We start from the raw sequence: 21659 nt of genomic DNA on the forward strand, positions 1-21659 counted from the left end.
GCCGGGTGAGTTCTGCGTATGCTCAGCACGAGCCCCAACTGAGGTCGCACGCCGTGGTGCGTTCTGCGCATGTTCAGTGTGGTTCACCAGGTTGGGTCGGGCGCCTGCGCCGTAGACGGAGTCAGGGCGGGGGCGCAGCCGCGCTGAAGCCTGGCAGCCGGCGATGGCGGCCGTGGCGGCGTTAGGGGCTGCGGGCCCATGAGGCGGCCCAGGCCCCGCGGACTCAGCACAGCGAGGAAGGGGCGGCGGAGGCGCTGCTCGCATCCAGGCCATGGCGGGCGTGTTCGACATTGACCTGGACCAGCCCGAAGACGCGGGTTCGGACGAGGAGTTGGAGGAGGGGGTGAGCGGGGGGAGCCTGAGCCGGCGAGGGGCTGAGAGGGAGCGGGCCTCGCCAGGGGCAGGGCGGGGGGACCCGGCCCAGTCCGGTGAGCGGCCCGACCTGGCGTCCGAGGGGAATCCGGTCGGGCGGCGGACTTGGAGGAGGGGTCCGCTCCGGTGAGTGGCCCGATGCGCGGAGGCGGGTGATGGGGGCCGGCCTAGCGAGCGGGAGAGGAGGGGCGGCCTGTTGAGGGAGCGAGGTGTCCTGCCTGGGTGACAGGCTGCCTGCTTCTGTGGCAGTTGCTTCGCCACCCATGGCGGGTGGCACCGCTCTGGGGGTGCGGTCGGAGGGGCTGGTAGGTGACGCGTCCCCCGACCTTAGCCCTAGGCAGCTACTGCCCGGGTGGCGCCTTGTTTTAGCGCCGATGTGCCCCACTCAGGTGACACGTTCCGTTCCCCCTTCATATTTGGTGGCTTCCTCCCCGCCCGGCTTTTGAGGTGACGGCTGAGACCTGCACACTGCTGCGGCGGGACGTTTATTTCAGGAGGCATGTCTGCACCGTGCCTGGCATTTGTAGTTATAACACTTTCCCATAGTGGAGAACTCAATCTTGTACTCAAGATAATACGTTTGAATGGGATCAAATCTTAAGTAACCGTGACTTCTTTTTCTAGGAATAGATTTCTTGATCTAAGAATTGTCAGTGATTGCATACTAGCTGGCTTACGGTAATATGCCAGGCTAAATTTGAGGATGCTTTTATGTGTGAACGAGTGGGTTGTTTTACCTTTTCTAGTATATAATTTAAAAAAAACAAACCCAGGACTAATTATTTTCAGATCAAAATAGTTTGATGTAAGTGTCCCACACATTAGATCAGCCCAGAAATGCTAATCTATATTGTAAAATTTGTAATCATCACTTCTGTGCTAACATCTAAAGTCAGAGATGGCATGGTATTTACCAGAGGTGGTTTTTACTACCCTGGGAAAAACTAATTAGTCCCAGTTTAAGGCATTTTCTGCTTTAAGAACTATTTTGTTAATGCATACCATATTACACTTATTGTTAGTTAGGTCTTCAAATTGTGGTTATATAAGGCAGTAGATTAATTAATTTTAATTAATAATTAATATATCATAGATTAATTTAGAGTTTTACAAATAAAAAGTAGAACTGCAGTGGTTGTAATAGTAAATATGTAATTATAACACTGAACATCTGAACGTCTGTATACATTTTGGTTCAGTATTTTCTCAAGGAAGTCATACATGTCATGACTTATTTCAGTTTTCAATATTGTATAGACAAAAGTCAAAGACATTTGGTTGTATGAAAACTGCAATAGTGCAGAGTTGTAGGCTTGAAGCATTAAGCAGTCAGAAGCATTCAGCATTTCAGACTACCCATCCAGGTCCATTTGGCAATTCAACGTTCTGTAGCAGAAGACCAACTTTGATATAGTGGATAGACTGAGACTATTCCTCTACTGTGAATGGATGTATCCAGAGTTTGACAAGATTTGTTCCTGTCCTTGCTGGACACTGATGCAATTAGTTTTACCAGTTTTCTGGTTTAAACTAGGTTTAAGATGGTATTTATCAGTGCTGTGGCCAAACTACTTTTTTCCCCAGGGAATTGTCAGTCCTGTCTAAAGTGTACAGGCATTGAACTGCAAGAAGTTTATAGTGAGTACCAGGTACAGAAGAGTGATGAACGTTACAGCATCTCCAAAATAGACTGAGCGCCTCACCTTATGTCAAGCTCCTATTACCTTGTCAATCTGATGTTGCTCTTGATCTTGTCTCTTTAGGGTTGTACCATTACAGTCTGAAACCAGCCATTGCTTTCAGTATTTTTACACAGATTATTTGGTATCGGTCAGTGTCAATAGTTTAAAAACAGTAAAGGCATTATTTTGCTGGCGCACTATAGCCACTATAATTTCTCAACTTTAAAGAAAAGACCCTGGGAGCAACATCAGTAACCAACAAAATAAAATGCCTGGCTAAAAATGCCCCTCACATCGCATCTTGAAGGCTGCCAACAGGCTCAGATGGTCCAGTGAGCAAATTGCGGTACTAGAGTTCCCCAGAGTTTAACCATAAGGACTGAGAGTCCGAGAATCCTAGTTCATCAGTTATGACCGTCCTTTCCCATAAATGTGGGTAATATTTGCAGCACAATTTCCATTAGAGTTAATGCCTATTCACAAGCAAACTTGGCTCTCAGGCAGGATGAACAACTGTGCTGTGGGACAACCAAATTCAGTTCATGACTACTCTCTCTTTCAGTGTTAGTAACACTGGAAGGGAGAAAAAAACAATAAAATAAGGCTTTTGAAAAACAAATAAGAGTAGAGTTACTGTAGACTTAGTATAGTTAAAGCAAAACATAGAACCAGAGAGGCAAACACAAGAGCAAATAATTTGATGGGGGAGGATCAATGGGAAAGCATGCGCTTTAACTGAAAGCTACCTCCAGGTGGCATAGTGCGTAACTTTGAGGAACAGAAAGACATCTCTGAACTGAGAGTTTGAAATCATCAAACGGAATGTGAGCTAGGGTGACCAGATGTCCCTTTTTTATAGGGACAGTCCAGTTTTTTGGGACTTTTTCTTATATAGGTGCCTATTACCCCCTACCCACTGTCCTGTTTTTTCACAGTTGCTATCTGGTCACCCTAATGTGAGTTGGATGTGAAGCTACATTAGACTAGGTAATCTTGCAGCTGGAAAGTTTTCACTCCAAAAAGCTATCATAGCATCAACAAGAACAAGTGCTGTTACAGGTGTGCCTACAGATATGGCTAACCTAGGAAATGAAATTGCCACAAGACTTCTTCTGACTAGGGAGATTGCACTTAAGTCATAGTTCTTGGTTGCCACAGAGTTTTACTGAATATAACAGCAGCTTTAACATTTATCTCATCTGTAAGAAAGTCAAATGACAGTAAATGCAAACCAAAGTGAGACTGTCCAGCTAGAACAACACTAGTCTTCAAATGCTTGGTTGTCTGAGATGACAAGAAGGAAGACCCATGGCTTCTTGAATGAAAAGCAGATTTTAAAAAAAAGAAACTTTTAAAAAACAAATTTAATGCTGATGAAAATGAGACTTGGAAAATGAAAGCCTCTGTTTACATAACAAGACCAATGTGACTGGCAGTAGTGCAAGCAGTAACATGTTTTCCTAACCAGTATAAGTCAAGCCTACTTGAATCATGGTATGATTGTCAAATAATTGTGGCTGAGTTGCAGACAAGACATGGAAAATCATGGAAAAGTAATAATGGACCATTATTATTTGCGATAATTTGGAAAAGCCAGAGAAGACCTATTTGTTTAAGAAAAATTTGCTGGTGTAATATAAACACTTAAGTATTATGTTATGCTTGCTAATTTTTTTGATAACCAGACATTTTGCTGCCACTATATTACAGTAATTAATGCATGGGGCTGACAGCGGGAGCCCTGCTGCCATCAGCTTGGATAAATGGGGTTGTACTGTACTAATGGGGAAAAAAGTGTGTTGCAAACCTCAAAATGTATGCAAAATTGTGGACTGTGCAAAGTAAGCTAATTAAAATCAGAATTGCAGTGGAAGCCTAACATTGCGGGATCCACAATATCATGAATATTATTGAATATTTTACAATGTAAAAATGAAAACTGCAGCTTTCAGACCTTTGTATGGCTTCCCTCCCCTAATTTTTTAGGAATTTCACAGTTAATTCAGTATATCTGTTTCCAGTTCCCTTAGTTATCTGGTTCCACATAAACGCAGCTCCTGTAGAGGAAACCTTTGTACAGGATAGCCATTATATGTATGAGTCCTATTCACCAAAATTCTTACATGAACACAGGTGTAAAAATACGAATTACAACACCATTGCATTTTTACAGGGTTTATCTGGAGTTGGATTCATTGCTGCATGTACAAACATAATCAGATAACTGCAGTTAGCTAAAAAAGTAATGGGTCCCCCTGCTGTAATTGTGGGATCCTTGGGAATTTTGCAACTTTTCTGCAGAACTCTTTAAATGTTTTGTGAAAGCCTATCATACAAAGTGCTTTCTTCTGATAATTTATTGCATATTACTACTTGGCCAGTTTAACAAATTTTAGAGCAAAATCAGTCAGACCGTGACATGTTTTTGGTTTTTTTTAAACAAAGCTTACTGTTTGTACTCACTGTTTTTGTTTACAGCTATGGTATTATTGTAGTAACTTTTTAAAACATTCTCTCCCTCCATCCCAGGGTCAGTTAAGTGAAAGCATGGACCATGGAGGAGTTGGCCAATATGAAATGTAAGTTCCTATTAGAAAACATTTCTATAATATTCATGATATCTACAGTTTTCTCGACTTTAATAGAAAAATTCAAGTTTTATAGGTATATCTTGTAACAAAAAAATTCTTTGGAGAAATTGGTAACAATCTGCAGTGTCTTACATTTTGTATCTTACTTGTCCCTACACTTTTACTTTATTTGAATGCTATTTGTAATCAGGCTCATTCTGATATATTAAATATTAATAATATAGTGCACTTTTATAAAACCCAATTTATCAAGAGATCGCAGAGGACTTTATGCTCCTTAAGCTCCTGAATACTCATTTAAAGATGGATGTTCCTGAAAGGTGCTATAGCATGCTTTCATAATCAGTATAAGTCAAGCCTAATTATGAACTCCATTATAGGCTACATCAATTTATTACCTTTCTGGGGGGAAAAGTTCAAAAACTACTTTAGTTTGAACAATTTCACTGTATGAAACCTTGCAGCCCCCTGTGAAGTGGTAGATATCTCCATTTTACAGAAGTTTCTGACAGTGATGGAGAGGTTTTGGTGTTTGCAAGTTCACACAGCAAACCAGTGGCAGATAGGGGAATAGAATTCAGGAGTTCTGACTTCAAGTCTTCTAGAAAACATTGCTGCACTTAAGTCTCATTAAAACTATTTTGTTTGCTTCAGGGCTAAGTCTGAAAATGCATCATGTTGGAAGACTCAGTGAGAACATGGTAGCGACAGCTAAAACACAATTCAGACTTGTCAGTATAGACAAGACCAAACTGTGTTACTGACTTATACTTTGCAGGGCTTAGCATAATTTAGAAACATTATTAAGTATTGGGTTAATCCTCTACTTTGGCAAGATTGAACCATATTTTAGTTTAACATTACTATTTTTGCAAGGTAGTAAGACTTTCATTGTGTAAATATGACCCTACAAATCACACCTGGGAGTCCCATAACTTTTAATGGAATTTATAAACCTAATTTTTTTTTCAGGGTAACAGCAATGCTCCTCAATTAATTAAATTACCAAGAATGCCTGTTTCAGTCTTCAGAACATGTACACTTATATAAAATGTCATTTCAGGAAATGCATGACTCTGTGAATCCTAGGAACTTTCCAAATTTCTGCATTATGCAAGCTGCCACTCATTGCTATACATATACATTAATAGAATTCCTGGTGTTACAATTCTGGACATCTCCTAAGCAGACTGTCAGTTGTGCCAGTGAATATAATGTGCTTTCTGCAGAGAAATTTGCATGATTATTGTTTCTTTAACTTGATTTAATTTTGTAATACACTGTTTTGTCTTTATTCAGTGGCATGGAACATTGTGAAAAATTTGAGATTTCGGAAACGAGTGTAAACAGAGGTCCAGAAAAGATCCGACCAGAATGCTTTGAGTTACTACGTGTACTTGGCAAAGGAGGTTATGGAAAGGTACAAAATGTTCACCTTGGAAAGTCCATTATCCATCACAGTGGAGGCAATCAAAGAATTTTCTTGTTGGCTGCCTGATATATGTCCCAACACTTACATTCTGTTTCCAGAAAAATTCTGCCTTTCCAGAGGCAGTAATGAGCTGATGCAGACCAGTGTCCAGTATGAAGTCACCATTCTTTTTTATTGGCAATGCATTTGATCAAAATTGACTTTAGTGATTGTACAACTTTACCACCAATTGGGAATAAAAGAATTTAAGGTATATATTTGAATTCTAACTGCCACTGTGACTTATAAGGAATTTATTTACTTTTGTTCCATAGGTTTTTCAAGTACGAAAAGTAACAGGAGCAAATACTGGAAAAATTTTTGCCATGAAAGTTCTTAAAAAGGTAACTTGAGCTTCACTTTTGGCTGCTTTCCAATCCAAAAAAGGGTTTTTTGTCCCTTTTAGAATGTAATTACTATATAATAATTGTTCTAATCTGCCAAGATTGAACATTTGTCATTCATGTGGTAAAATTAATCTTTACATCCATTTAAATTAGAATATGTATTTTTATCACATTTTCTATTACATCTATTGTGTGCTTCTAGGCAATCGGTCTCTCTATTTTTAATTAATTTAAAAACATGAGTGTGATTTCATATTTAACAATAACGCAAGAAACTAAGCAGTTTTTTATTATGTTGCTGACTCAGAGTGTTATTGTGACAATTATGTGGAGACTTCTGTAAATTGGGAATAGAACCCTATGTAGAATTCTGCCTCATTTAGGAATCCCATGTTCTTCGCGCTCATGTAATTTTTCTTTGTTCTGTAGGCGATGATTGTAAGGAATGCAAAAGATACAGCACACACAAAAGCTGAGCGTAATATCCTGGAGGAAGTGAAGCATCCCTTCATTGTAGATTTAATTTATGCCTTTCAGACTGGTGGAAAACTCTACCTCATCCTTGAGTATCTCAGTGGTCAGTATATTTAATTCTGCTACACAGGAGCTTTTCAGTATCCCTTATTTAATCTGAAAAGTTCTTATTTTTTCCCTTTATAAAATCCCAGCTAAGCGCTCATAGTTGACTTAAATTATTCTGCACATTTTCATAATTAATGTGAAACCCATAACTCAATCTATATAAACTGCATAACAAAACTGATGTTAAGAATATCTTACAGGGAAGTAAAGGAGGGGGAATTTCTAATTATCAGATACCAGGAATTCTGTCTCCAGGGTCTTGCTCTGACTCCTGATTGATACTTCCTGTATTAAGTGAATATTCACCCACTTTTCACACATTAACAACGCTGGATTAAAATAGTCTTCTGCAGAGCATAATTCCATCATTTGTCCTTTAATAAGGGAATGTGTAGTAGTTTAATTATGATTAAAAATGAAAAAGTACAGAAATATGGATTCTTGCTTCTAACATCTTATTTTCCTCTTGTAGGAGGAGAACTATTTATGCAGTTAGAGAGAGAGGGAATTTTTATGGAAGACACAGCCTGGTATGTGAAACAACATTGGCACTTTTGTGGCTTAGTAGAATTCAAGAGAGAAACATACAATTGTATTTTAATAATCTAATTTAATGAGCTACACAGTTCAATGAGCCTTTCGTGGAGGTGGTGGCTGTTCTGTATATCTTACTCTGCTGCATCTCTGACCAGCTAGTGTTGGAATGGCATTACAGTCTCTGAGAAGATTTACTGCCCACCCAATTGAAGGTTGTCACTATGTTCTACTGGAACTTAGGCATGTGCTTGCAGAGGGGGTACACTTGAGTTGGTGGGGAATGGCAGCCTACACCAGAATTTCTAGGAATCTTCTGCATGAAAGAAATGTTCAAAACCTTGCTTTGGGTACATTATGTAAAAGTTTGTAGCTTCTAGTGGCTGCAGTTCACTTTTAGAAGTGGTGTAATTACTGTATTTATCCTACTCTTTCTGAGCACATACGTGAAGAAAGAACTGAACTGTGTAAATGATCATTTTGCTTAGAGAGCCTTTTCTGTAGCTACATTTCACACATGACCTAGGTCAATGAAGTACACCTTCTTGATTAGGCTTTACACAGCACACAAGAGGGGATGATAGCTCCATCTTCCCACAACGTATGCTGTGAGTGTTTTGGAACAGCTCAGATGTACATATAGGATTGCAGCTTTATGCTACAGAGAGCACTGCAGCGCAGAGCTTTCCTCTTCCTTTCTCAGAACAGGGAATCAGTTTAGAGCTAGACTTAATGACCAGCGAATTCAGATCGCAACAAAATTATTCAAGACAGAGTAACTACTAAGCAAATTAACCTAATGCTGATGGTGTAATTTTGCTGTTCCATTGTGTCCCTATGCCCTTTGGCAAATAAACCTCAATAACATAATTATTCTACTAATTTATTCTATGATGCACATTTAACTATACTTTCAAGGAATCATTGCTATGTACTAGGAAGTATAATTGTTTTAGTGCTTAAGATGCTTTGTGTGGCTGAAAGAGTTTAATTGTATCAAATCCCTTTTGTTTCAGCTTTTACTTGGCAGAGATCTCAATGGCTTTGGGGCACTTACATCAAAAAGGAATCATCTATCGAGATCTGAAGCCGGAAAATATCATGCTTAATCATCAAGGTGGAAATATAGTAAACAATTGTGTAGCCAATAATCCTCTCAAAATCCTTTCTCACAGGTCACAGCATAATATAAAATTACCTCAGAAAACTGTTACTACTGTTACCTTTCTTTATTCCTGATACACCCATACAAATAGCTGCCATTTGCTAACCTATAGTCATGGCATGGAGTTCGTTGTAGTAGTTACAGTACTTTAGTACTGGAAGTGGCAGAACAAATTGGTCAGGAAGGGGCAAGAGACTTTTAGGGTAAACCCACTGAAGACTTTTCTATTCACTAGTGGGATATTCTCATGCTGCTGAGTCATCTATGCATGATATCTGAATTCAAACCTGCTCTGTAATTTTCATGTTTACAAATAACTATGCTAATACTGATGTTCTAGCTTTTTAAAAAGAAACAAAAAAAACCTGTCACTTTACTTGATCGTAGCAGCAAGTTCAAAGCTCTGTGTGTGTTGAGCACTAATGCCTGCAGCACTATTGATTAGTGCCAGCAAACCCTAGCATTAAAGAGCTAAAAGACTACTTTTAAGCAAGGTGTTCACTGAGTGTGAATGTTTACTAGTGCTTAGTGGTTCTGGAGAGTGAAAGTTATAGATTAGAAATGAATTGTGACACTGACTTGGGTTTCTAAATTATGGAGTAAGCATAAGACTAGGTGACTTGATTGTACTGCTGCCCAGATGAAGTCTTTTATAGATATGTTTGCATATATTTAAAAAATGTTGTATAAGATTAATTAAAAAAACCTTACTGCATTGTGCAAATCAACAACTTGATTCTATATGAAGGGGAATAAGCTCATATAAAAACACAGTCAGCTACTTAGATCTATCTGTTTCTTTGTGCCTAACTAGTAGAAGGATTGCAATAGGATGTGAACAATTAGTTTGTGAGTTTCTACAGGTCTAAGTAATGAGAACAGAACATGAAGAAACAATATTTTCATGGCTTTGAGAGTCTCTTGGTGGCTTTGCTGTGTTTTTGTTCCTCTCCACTGAGTGACGACCCTTTTTCATGCAAAAATAAGCCTGTATCTTCATTGAGTGTAGTTCTAAGATTTTTTTTAAATGACTAAAGTCATTTTTCACTCTGATGCCTGCTGGGAAGAGTCCTGTTTTGTTACTGTAGACAGGAATAGACATATTTGCACTGTCCATTTTATAAATTACATTTATGTTGACTTGCAGATATGCATGTAATTCTGTTGTCAGAATTCTGAGTGATTTTAGAATTAGATTTTTTTTTTATTTCAGGTCATGTAAAACTAACAGACTTCGGACTGTGTAAAGAATCTATTCATGATGGAACAGTCACACACACTTTCTGTGGAACAATAGAATACATGTGAGCTGCATGATGAAACAGAAAAGTATTACTCTGGTCCGGGGGTAATGGCTAAATTTTACCTTTTTTAAGTGATGGTTCAATACGTTCAGTTATTTATGGAACTTTCAGATTATAAATGTGGATTATGTTTAAAAACTTGAAACCTGAGCCATAATTGAGTGTTTAATAAAATACTTCTAATTTTTTTCATTCTAGGGCCCCTGAAATCTTGATGAGAAGTGGGCATAATCGTGCTGTGGACTGGTGGAGTTTGGGGGCATTGATGTATGACATGCTGACTGGAGCAGTAGGTGCACAGTTAAAAACTGCATGCATTTTATTCTACATCACTAATCACTGAAGTTTGTTGGATCATTCAGGTGTAGGAATAGATAGATATGTATGTACTTATATCAGCTGCTGGTAGGAAACCTAACTAAAAAATGGCTAAACATTTTTAACCATGGTCTTGTGCTGTTCTGTAATAGCCCAAGCAAATATTTGGAAGTCACATTTGAAGCAATTATATGCCTGTTTCACTGAAACTAGCCCTGTTCCATGTATGCAAATGAAGAGAGCTGAACAAGTATCAGTTTGTTCCAGTGGTTCTCAAACTGTGGGTCACAAGTTAATTTCAGTGGGGTTGCCTAGGGCTGGCATTAGACTCGCAGGGGCCGAGGGCAGAAAGCTGAAGCCCGAACCCCGCTATCCAGGGCTGAAACCAAAGCCCGAGCAACTTAGTTTCACAGGGCCCCCTATGGCATGGGGCCCGATGCAATTACCCTAAGCATTTTTTATTTAAAATATTAACTATTCTGGAGTAACACAGGGCACTGGGGTCATGTGGTAATTTTTGTTGTCACGAGCGGGGTTGCAGTGCCATAAAGTTTGAGAATGACTGTGCTAGAGTTTTTCACGTGTGTTGTTCTTCACACTGCAATGATGTTTTTCAGCCCCCGTTCACTGGGGAGAACCGAAAGAAAACCATTGACAAGATTCTCAAATGTAAACTCAACTTGCCTCCCTACCTCACGCAAGAAGCCAGAGATCTGCTTAAAAAGGTAAAGTTTTAATTAACGTTAAACCTATATGTATATGCAGATATTAGAAACCCACTGATCAATATTACTGTGCTGCTTTTTCCCAGGTGAATCATAGTGCTACTATATTTCAATCAACTTAATCTTTTAATGGAGCTCAGTTCAGTCTTCAAGTTGCATGAGGCAGAAAATAATGCTTTGTTTGAAAACACAATTCTGAAGTTGTTTTTGTTTTGAGAACTGCCTTAAGATTGTTAACAGAGACAATGTGGATGAGATAATATCTTTTATTGGACCAACTTTTGTTGAACAGAGAGACAAACTTTCGAGCTTACACAGAACTTTTCTGTGTAAGCTCAAAAGCTTCTCTCTCTCCAACAGAAGTGGTCCAATAAGAGATATTATCTCACCCACCTTGTCTCTAGTATCCTGGGACCAGCATGGCTACAACAGCACACATACAATAATGGAAGATATTAAAATTGTTTGTAATTTCATTGTATGGTAACTACTACGTGGTTAGTCCAAATAATATTTAACACAGATGTAAAATATTTCTCTTAATGACTCTTAATATAAATACTCTTTAAAAATTGTTTAACCATTTCAATAAATTGTTTCCTTGGTGTTTTTCTCCTCTAAGCTGCTAAAAAGAAATGCTGCCTCACGTCTAGGAGCTGGTTCTGGAGATGCTGGAGAAGTTCAGGTAGATCAAGAGAAATTAAACAAGATTATCATATTGAGAAACAAGATTCAAGGATAGTCCAAGAAGAATAGATATGGGAGAACATGTCATTCTCTGAAGCATAGTGAGAGCAGAGGCAGGGATTTAGACAAATAGTCAATTGTTTCCTCTGAGGAATTTAAGGAAGGGTTAGATAGATATCTAAGTAATAAAGGGCTCAAGGAAACAGTTAGTGAGGTAAAGGATGGGGTCCTGAGGATTTATTTGCTCTCCTCCCCCTGAAATTTTTTTAGCTTTCCTATATCCCATTTCCCCCTTTCTTTATTAGTTACTCCGTGAACAAATTGATACATTGTGGTATTCTAGTGGGTTGGTGAATATCGCACACATTATCGCATTTGGGGTTGAGAGTCTTTCAGGAAAGATGTTGTTACACTTTGCACTCATAATGCGAAACAGATCTAACTCAGTTATTCCATCTACTACAAAATTGTTTAAAGCTTGTCCCCAGTCTGCACAGTTTGGGTTTTGTGGCTGTATGTAAACCTCTCCTGTACAACTCACATCATTCCATATTTTAATAGTTTTATGGTTAATTGTGTCAGTTTTTATGACATTGCTAGTAGAAATTCATCTGAAATATTTTCAAGAGATGTAGATGTGCGTGGCACATCAGCTAGATTGGTAACATGGAGTTAATTTCTTTTGTAACTTGAACAGATCAGAAACTAAAAGAAAAATATTAGAACAAAAGCTTACCTATGCATAAAAGTGACAATAAGCATAATGTGCAGAATGGCAATATTTCACTATTCCCAGCAAGTTTATAGCAGAAGATAAGATATTAGGTACTGAGAAGCTCTCACAAATCATTGTCCGTCATCCTTATGTTCTAAAGGATGGCAAATTTCCCCAAATTTCTCTATTTAGAAGGTGTCACTTTCTAAAAAGCCAATACATCTGCCATACATACAGACAAGTCTTTGATTGGTGGTGGTGGTAGATTTTTGCATCTATGAAGTTAAATACATTTGGCATGTAATATCCCTAAGAAGCTCGTATGTACTATCACACTGAAATCATAAACAATGGAGTGACTGTGGTATTACTGCATCTCATACATTTTCAGTCAGTATCAGATTTGATGTGTAGGCAAATGAAATTCCCAGTCTACATTTCATTAAACCTCCAACTGTCATTTTCTTTTAATCCACTATTTCACTGCTGGTGACAAATATACACAGTGAAGAACTGTGAATTTAGAACTTAATTTTGCTAGCTTGAGGCAGTTTCATGAGGAAATCCTGATACAATCACACATTTTTCTGAAAGTTTATATTTAAGAATTTTTTAATGACAATTTTAAGCTATTTGTGACTATTCTAATAGAGCACTGTAGGACAAATAATAGATGCTGCACTTGAAGTACACACAGTTTTGGAAGGAAAGGAGCCCAAAGTTGAGGTCTAAAGAGACCTAGCTTATTATTCCTCAGACATTCTCATCTTAGCTAGCTTTATGAACATTAGAAAATATAGTTCATTTGCCTATGTACAAGGTCAACAAGTATCCATTCTTAATTTATTCCAGGAAGACCAATTATGCTTTTCATTCTTCTGAATTTTCTTAGGCTCACCCTTTCTTCAGACACATTAACTGGGAAGAGCTGCTAGCTCGGAAGGTGGAACCTCCCTTTAAACCATTATTGGTACGTACCGGGAGTACAGTAAATTGTTTGTTCCTTGTATGTCTTTTAGCAGCAGTTCTCAAACTTTGATTTACTATATTGGATCTAAAACTCAAAAGTACTTGTCATTCTACCCTTGTAACTACTCAGTTATAATGGATTTATACTCTGATAAACTGACCCATATATTACAGTTTGAGAACCACTGCTCATAGTACTGTAAAAGCTGCACACTTAATTGAAATAACTTCAGTTACTGGTACTCAGATGTAGCATTGCTATCAGAGCTAGGTTAGAAGAAACCACCCATCTCAGAACTTTCCATAGGGCCCTTTTGAGAACTGATGTCAGTAAAAACACTCAGGAATTAAAAGGCCTTGTCATAACTGCTCGTCCACAGACACTTGCCATTGTACTAAGGACACTGGATAGCATTACTGTGTTCCTCCCACCTCAACTACTGTATCCTGTCCACAGGGGAGGAAATTGCTTTTTTTTGAGTGGATGGGGTCGGGAAACCCAGTACAGAGCCAGTGGAGACTCTTCCTTCTTACTTTTACTGATTATTTTCCTTTAATCCCAGATTGTGGAAGAAGTGGAGCAGTTCCATTTCAATTTTACATTCTCTTATTTGTAACCTTCTGGCTATACAGGCTCAGAGGTGCGATTCTTACTTCTGAATTTGTTTCCAAGCATCAAACATGCAGCCAATACTTGGGTGAAACTAAAATTTTAAATAGTCACTCAGTAAAATGTGAATCAAGTCACTTTATTCAACATCTTGAGTGTTACCTCACTAATATTTATCCTGCACATAGTTGTACAAGCATCATTTAACTTCAATCTTAAAATGGCAGTATTGTTAATAAGGCCCAAGCCCCTAATCTATTAGACTGCAGTTCAAAAAAGAGGCTAATATTTATGAAAATGTCACCGGTACAAGATGACTGAACTTGCATTTTATAACTTCAGCAAATTCTGTAGTTTGCTAATCAGTTGTACAAATCAAATTGTTAGAAATTTTAGCTTCACAATTGTATAGAGATCTTGCCTTACTTTAGCAATGATTGAGGGAATCTGTGAGAAGACATAAATTGGGAGAACTGCCATTGGCAAAATCTGTTCAATTCCTCAGCTGAACAATAGACAGTTATTTGGTAGTCATTTATTCAGTTAATGATTTCTGTGCTTAGCAAGACAAGCATTTTGCTTCTATGAAAATGTGCTGGATTATTTAGTGTGTGAAATTCCAGTAGACTAACTGGTGTAACTTCCATACCGGGAGTGACTCAGTGTTTAGCTCTCACAAGAAACTGGCATTTGTTTCTATTGTAATTTGAGATTATTTTAAAGGCATCTTTTTAATTTGTGTTCCTTTTTGATCCATAATTCTCGCCCCTCCCCCTTGCCTTTATTTCTCAGTGTCAGTGCCCATAGTGACCTCCCACTGGCAACGGCAGGATTCCGACTCCTCTCCAAGGTTTTACTACAGCAGAGCTCTGCCAAAAACCTATGGAATGAACTCCATCCAGAGGCTTCACTGATCACCGCTAAGCCATTTGGTTGATATCTGTATTATAAACCCTTAATCATTTTGTTTTTGCAAAGCAATCCGAAGAGGATGTGAGCCAGTTTGATTCAAAGTTTACACGTCAGACACCTGTTGATAGTCCAGATGACTCAACTCTCAGTGAAAGTGCCAACCGGGTCTTCCTGGTAAGTGAGCCAGGGATCTGTGCGCGTTGACTTTGGAGAGGTACATTGTGTTCTTGTTTGGAAATGGTATAGCGCATTTCAGGTGAATTCCTTCCATCTCTGGAAAGAAAAGGTTGAATCTTACCACTTGTAAGAGTGACAACTATTTGTGTCAGACAAGTTCTAATGCATCAATATTTTAAATTATATTACTCCTTGCAGAAGGGTAGCTTCTTTTTGGCCATTTTGGCTTGTAGCCTTTGATATTTACTTAGGCTGGGTTACACTGTCATTTTTACACAGGACAATAAGATTCTAGATTTTAAAGGGAATCTTGTTCACATTTTATAGTAAAATGGACACTAATCCTAAATTGCTGAAGGAGCGGAATTGCTTATTACTTCAATAGGAACGCAGAGAGAACTATGTCCAAAGTGGTTACCTTGTAGATGAAAATTATGTTGTCTTTGAGCTTTGCTTATATGGATCTATAATCTGAACAGCAATCTTTGGGCTGCCCAAGCACCCTGCCTATATCCGTGGAGGGGAATTACACTTGCATTCCTCACCTAAGGAATTAAGGAGTCATAGTACCAGCCATCCCTTAGGTCGTTCTGCTAGCACTTTAGAGGACAGGATTAGAATTCAAAATGACTTTGACAAATTGGAGAATTGGTCTGAATTCAACAAGTTGAAATTCAGTAAAGACAAGTCCAAAGTATTACATTTAGGAAGGAAAAATCAAATGCACAACTACAAAAATGGGGAATAACTGGCTAGGCAGAAGACAGCTGGAAAAGATCTGGGGGTTCTAGTGAATTGCAAATTCAGTATGAATGATGCAGTTCTGAAAAAGGCTAATAACATTCTTGTGTATATTAACAGGAGTGTTGTATGTAAGACTCTGGAGGTTATTGTCCCGGTTCATTGCTCAGCACTGGTGAGGCCTCAGGTGGAGTAGTGTGTCCAGATGTGGGTGCCACACTTTAAGAAAGATGTGGACAAATTGGAGCGAGTCAGGAAGAAAGTAACAAAAATGATAAAAGGTTTAGAAAACCTGACCTATGAGGCAAGGTTGAAACTGGCCACATTTGGTCTTCAGAAAAGAAGGCTGAGGGGAAATGTGATAAGACTTCAAATATGTCAAGAGCTGTTACAAAGAGGATAGTGATCAATTGTTCTTCATGTCTATGTTCTTAATCTGCAGCAAAGGACACTTAGGTTAGGACGTCAGGGTTAGGAAAATCCTTTCTAGCTATAAGGATAGTTAAGCCTGGGAATAGGATTCCAAGGGAGGTTGTGACATCCCCATTATTGGAGGTTTTTAAGAAGAGATTGGAGAAACATCTGTCAGGGATGGTCTGGGTGTACTTGGTCTACCTCAGCACAGAGGGCTGGACTAGCAGACTTCTTGAGGTCCCTTCTGGCCCTACATTTCTGTGATTGTGTGGTCATAAAAATAAACCTTCCCTATCAATCACAATGAAGTTATTCTTGTCTTTCAGGGGTTTACGTATGTGGCTCCATCCGTACTTGAAAGCGTAAAAGAGAAGTTTTCTTTTGAACCAAAAATTCGATCACCTCGCAGATTCATTGGCAGTCCTAGGACACCAGTCAGGTATTTTTTTAACAATTTACTTTTCAGTGAGCAATTGTAAATTATCTCCATTAAAAACATTAATAATTTGACCTTTTTTTCTGGAAGAACTAGGGTGCTCATTTTTAAACACAACATGCTTTCTGCACATTTTACAAGCATCTTCCCTGCAGGCAAGCTTACGTTTGGCAGCACAGGAAATTCTGATCTGCCTGATACACGTTATTGGTACATCCTGTCATTCTGGTGGCTTCAATACACCATCCTCTAAAACTGCTGCTGGATCCTCTATGTGTTTCTGTGCTGCTCATGATGAGAGTAATGTTAGCACAAAATTTCCCTTCTTCCACACACCTACAAGCATGTTACATGGTGAATGCCAAATGAGAAAAGTCTAGTATCAGTGTGTCTAGTTTATAGTGAGTTTTGGTAGGAACTAGCCCAGATACATGCTTCTCTCAAACCAAGGAAGTGGAAGCAAAAATTAAACACTTCAGAGAACAGGCATTTATGCTCCACTTCTTGCAGTGTGAAGGAAATGTCTTAGCTTCGCATGTATCCTCAATGCTAAGTGATTTATATTTTTTGTCTTAAAGCCCTGTAAAGTTCTCCCCTGGGGATTTCTGGGGAAGAGGTGCTTCAGCCAGTGCACCAAATACGCAGACACCTGTGGAATATCCAATGGAGACAAGTGGAATAGAACAAATGGATGTGACAGTTTGTGGAGAGGCCTCAGCACCACTTCCAATACGACAACCAAACTCTGGGCCATATAAAAAACAAGCCTTTCCCATGATTTCCAAACGGCCAGAGCACTTGCGCATGAATCTATGACAACACAACCTTTTTTTTTTTCTTTTTTTAAACCCATAAAGGTGGAAAAACAAAGAATGGACATAAGCCCCCTGCCAGTTTAAATGTGAGGGCTCATATGGTTTACTTTTTAAAAGTGACAGTATCAGAGTCATTGCACAGAACGACTTGGAAAGAAAAAAACAAACACATGGATTTTTTTCTATTAATCAATGGTGCATAAAAAAACTTAAGCAAAATGGTATTGCAGAACTTTAGGCACATCAACTAACTGATTCCCAGTGACATCATCTCGCCTTATCAAGGATTTTTCAGGTTGATAGCTTGAAACTGACAGTATTAAGGGTAGGATGTTGCTCCAGAATCACTGTCTAGTCATGATTGTGTCAAGAAGGGTTAGCCCTTTCACTAGGCAGAGTGTGAAATGCCTATAATTCTTGCGTCTGAGGATTAATTAGCATGCAAGCTTGATCCAACTGTTTCCTACAATGGTGTGGAATCAAAGATGAAAGATAAACTTAACAATTGATGTTTCACGTGAAAACAACTTAATGAATTTTTTTTATATAAATATATATTTTTCAAATAGATTTTTTGATTCAGCTCATTATGGAAAGTATCCCAAAATTTAAAACAATTATTTGTTGGTGTGAAGAAAAGGTAGACTGACTGACTTCTTTTTCTTCTCCTGGTGAAACAGTACATTAGTAAAGGAATCATTGTTAATTACGTACATGGCTATTGGGGGTAAGAGGAGGGAGAGAATTGTCTTATTTGCTTACCCAGTTAAAATATCTATATCTGTATTGCTAAGAAAAACAAATCCTAATCAAATGGCAATGCTGCTATGTTCTAGGCTTAACTGGAAGCCATGGGCTGCCCACACATCCTGCATATTTCATCATTGTCTTTGGCAGACATTTAACTGGAAAAAATTGCCTTTCATTTGTATGCCAGTCATTTGGTTCAAGACAGCTGAACATGTTCAGATTCTTATCCATCTAAACAGGTCAGGATAAAATCCATCAGAAGGCAAGGGTCAGGGAATGCATTGCCACAGTGAACATCTACAAGTTCAACAAGTCATAAGTGACTAAAAGCTTTTCAACTAATGGGTAAGAATTAGAGGGATTTTTGTATGGTTTTTATCTCGCAGTTCCACAAAAATTAAAGTAACTTTTCTCCTGTGCTGGGGCAACAAGTTTGCTGATTGTATTTTAAGACAAAAGAGAGAGAGAGAAAAGTATTAGATGGCCTTTCAATGAATGTCTTCCACAATGGGTCAGAACTTTAGCAACTTAATTTAGGAAACATGTTCTAAAGATACTATTTATGTTCTTGAAATTGTCATTAAATCTGTACAAATGATTTACAGGTACAAAGAATAAAATAAAGGTCACTGTACCTTACTTAAATACTTCCTGCCTTAAAGAAAGCATTTCCATGAACATAGCTGGTGAAAGGGTTAATATCTGCAGAGCTTTACCCTAGTTAGAGTGAGTGTATGATGTGCATGTGTGTGTAAATGATCATGCAACTGCATACAAGTCCTGTCACTTTTCACTTGTCTCACGTTGCATTATCTTTAGTCTGACTGTGCAAAGTCTAGTTCTGGTGTTCATAACAGTAGGGATCTCTATAAATTCTGCTTGCTCTGTGTATAGTGAATCTTCTTGAGCCATAGGATCCAAGCCATAAAACTCTCTAAGCACGTTGAATCCAGTCAGAGAGGCTCCACCTTCTACAACTTGCAAGTCAGTAGGATTGAATGAAATCTTATTAATCCTCCTATAAAATACAAATATCAGTACTTGACTTTTTAATTTTCTTATGATTAACAAAATTACTATTAGCAGTTTTCTTTCTGAGGAGCCTTTGTGGTGGTCTGTTTTTCATTTTTGTAAGGAAAATCAAGTTATGGTAACATTAAAGCTCCACGAGTTTGCCAGCACCGTTGGCACAAAAATTGTACTGGAAGAGAGTGCCATTTTTCATTCTTTTACGGGGCCATTGGTGACGTGTTGTGGAACTGAGATCATAACCCTCATACTCCATACATCTAAAGCACATTTGCAACAGGCATCACTTCAAGCAGTATCTGCTTTGTGCCACTTGTTATAGAGTTTCCAAACATGTTTACTAAATATAGCAGAAGTGATATGAAAGACCAAAATCCAATGATTTTTTTTTTTAAGCCAACCAATTATCTCTTGCTCCTATTTACAAGTAACGGTTGTACTCTGGCTGGCTGGATATAATCATCCAATAGAGTTGATTAGTATGGCTGGCAAGAATGGCAAGAGTTGTTTGTTAGAGTTCATTGCTTAATTACATATCCAGTTTATTATTTTAAAAGTAAATTTCATGTACTATTAAAAATGTTTCGTTGCCTGGACATAAGTCTAATACCCTACCATAACTGTGAAACTTTTGGAGTGTGACTCAGACAGCAAGCACACACTATGCAATATGGTTTATCCTGTATTTATTTGTAAAAATATCAGACATAGATCTTCTTTTTATATATATATATATATATTTATATATATATATATATATATATATATATATATTAGTGTCAATATTAATAGTCATGAACTTTTAAGGGGAGTGGAGTTCAAACTCCTGTATAGCTACTTCAGACAAATGCTAGTATACAGAGTGCATTGAATATTGGAGAGCTTAACAAGTGCTTTTTTTGTTCATTTCAAAAATTGTCTTAAATTTTTCTTTAGAGTATAGAATCTTATTTTTATTTTTTACAAACTGTGCTTTTTTAATTATAATCACTGAACATTTTGCTATCATTTGACTTTTATAGGATTTTTGTAGCATTACAAAAAATATAGTAAAACTGAGGTTAATATCTGCTGTGGGTAACCATGTAAAAGTGTTAAATCTTAAACTTGAACCAGATTCAATTTTTTTTTACTAGCTGTTAAATTAGAGGGCTATTTTGTTCTACAGTTCATTCTAGAAACTCTAAAGACTTATAGGTTGGCTGTGTTACCAGCATTTTTTTCTTTCCCATTTGATGTGGAACACTTTCAACACTTTCTCTATAGAAGGAGTGATACATACATACATTTGATTCCATTAATGTACTGAACTTTGTAATTTTGGGAATGCTGGAATAATTCCTACCGAGACTGTCTTAATTGTGCCATCTGACATTTGAATGTCATCCTGGTATTAGCTGGTAATAAAAGATAAAAATGCGTCACTTGTTCTCTTGAATATTCCCCCCACACACACTTTTTTTTTTTAAGTGTGTATTCCTATAAGAAAAGCTAAACTTCTGGAGAACAGATATTAATGTTTGTGTTCACTCTAATTCTAGACATATTGGTTTACTTGGGTTTATTGTCTCCTTAATAAATGAGTAACTCCTGGTCTGTTAACAGTCATGGAAGAGTGCATATTCAGATCAAGAGGGAGACTGCAACTCTTTAATATCAGAAAACCCAAGCATTTGTTGCCCTGTCTCTACAGCAATAGTCTCAAGTAATCTGTGTTCACAAAGCAAGATACTGTGTGTTCCATTGTTCCAGGTACTGCTACACTTAATCTACTGGGGGGGAAATTCCTGTTAATCAAGAGTCTGTCCTTATCATGAACAGCACAAGTATTGTCTCAAGGAAATAAGACATTTCTATGCTACATGTGTAGATTCTTGGGGGTTGGGGGTGTGTGGTTCATTGTGTATTTTTACAAACTGTTCTTTTCTGCTATATCAAATTGACTTTGTATCTATCTGTAAAACTCTTCAGCTGCCTTATTAGGAGTGGTATGAGGGTAATCCCCGTTCTGCTTTTCATTTTGTATTTAGTTTACTGTAATAAAATATACTTGATTTCTGAATGGATGTAAATAGCAATTAAATGCAAATTTGAATGAACATATGCTAGTAGAAGTGACTTATTTTTTTTCTTCTCTTAAATAGGGTAACCCCTAAATTTGACAGTTTGGACCTTCATCCATAATTTATACTTCATGAAATGGAGAAAAACCTTAGCAAGTTTTAAGAAGTGGCCCGACTGAAGCTAGATACAACCAAGTAACCTGGTTTATGAAGTGTGGTACCTCAGCTAGGTCCTCAAGCCTTTGAAAGG

At 37.9% G+C, this 21659-nt stretch overlaps 1 protein-coding gene across 4 annotated transcripts; it reads left to right on the forward strand.

The window, feature by feature from the left end:
• Positions 1-91: 91 nt before the first annotated feature.
• Positions 92-21445, forward strand: RPS6KB1 (ribosomal protein S6 kinase B1). 4 transcript variants are annotated; one of them, XM_073315190.1, is made up of 15 exons: positions 92-343; positions 4584-4633; positions 5945-6065; positions 6392-6460; positions 6893-7040; positions 7518-7575; positions 8596-8696; positions 9958-10048; positions 10247-10337; positions 10984-11091; positions 11714-11776; positions 13386-13463; positions 15051-15158; positions 16643-16755; positions 17331-21445. In XM_073315190.1, exons 1-15 carry the CDS (start codon positions 272-274, stop codon positions 17566-17568), a joined length of 1509 nt encoding a protein of 502 aa, XP_073171291.1. In that variant the 5' UTR covers positions 92-271; the 3' UTR covers positions 17569-21445. The 4 variants fall into 4 exon arrangements, 3 of the variants coding, with proteins under 3 accessions (XP_073171291.1, XP_073171293.1, XP_073171292.1); XM_073315191.1 differs by lacking the exon at positions 92-343 and adding an exon at positions 386-498; XR_012155362.1 differs by lacking the exons at positions 13386-13463; positions 15051-15158; positions 16643-16755; positions 17331-21445 and having other exon boundaries at positions 10247-10341.
• Positions 21446-21659: the final 214 nt, after the last annotated feature.

The sequence above is a fragment of the Lepidochelys kempii genome, chromosome 17, assembly GCF_965140265.1.
Source record: "Lepidochelys kempii isolate rLepKem1 chromosome 17, rLepKem1.hap2, whole genome shotgun sequence".
Taxonomy (NCBI): domain Eukaryota; kingdom Metazoa; phylum Chordata; order Testudines; family Cheloniidae; genus Lepidochelys; species Lepidochelys kempii.

Coding starts and splice junctions, on each gene's coding strand:
- RPS6KB1 (XM_073315190.1), top strand. CDS start 272: ATGGCGGGCGTGTTCGACATTGACCTGGACCAGCCCGAAGACGCGGGT. Junction 15,159..16,642: donor GTGCCAACCGGGTCTTCCTG/GTAAGTGAGCCA, acceptor CTTGTCTTTCAG/GGGTTTACGTATGTGGCTCC. Junction 16,756..17,330: donor AGTCCTAGGACACCAGTCAG/GTATTTTTTTAA, acceptor TTTGTCTTAAAG/CCCTGTAAAGTTCTCCCCTG.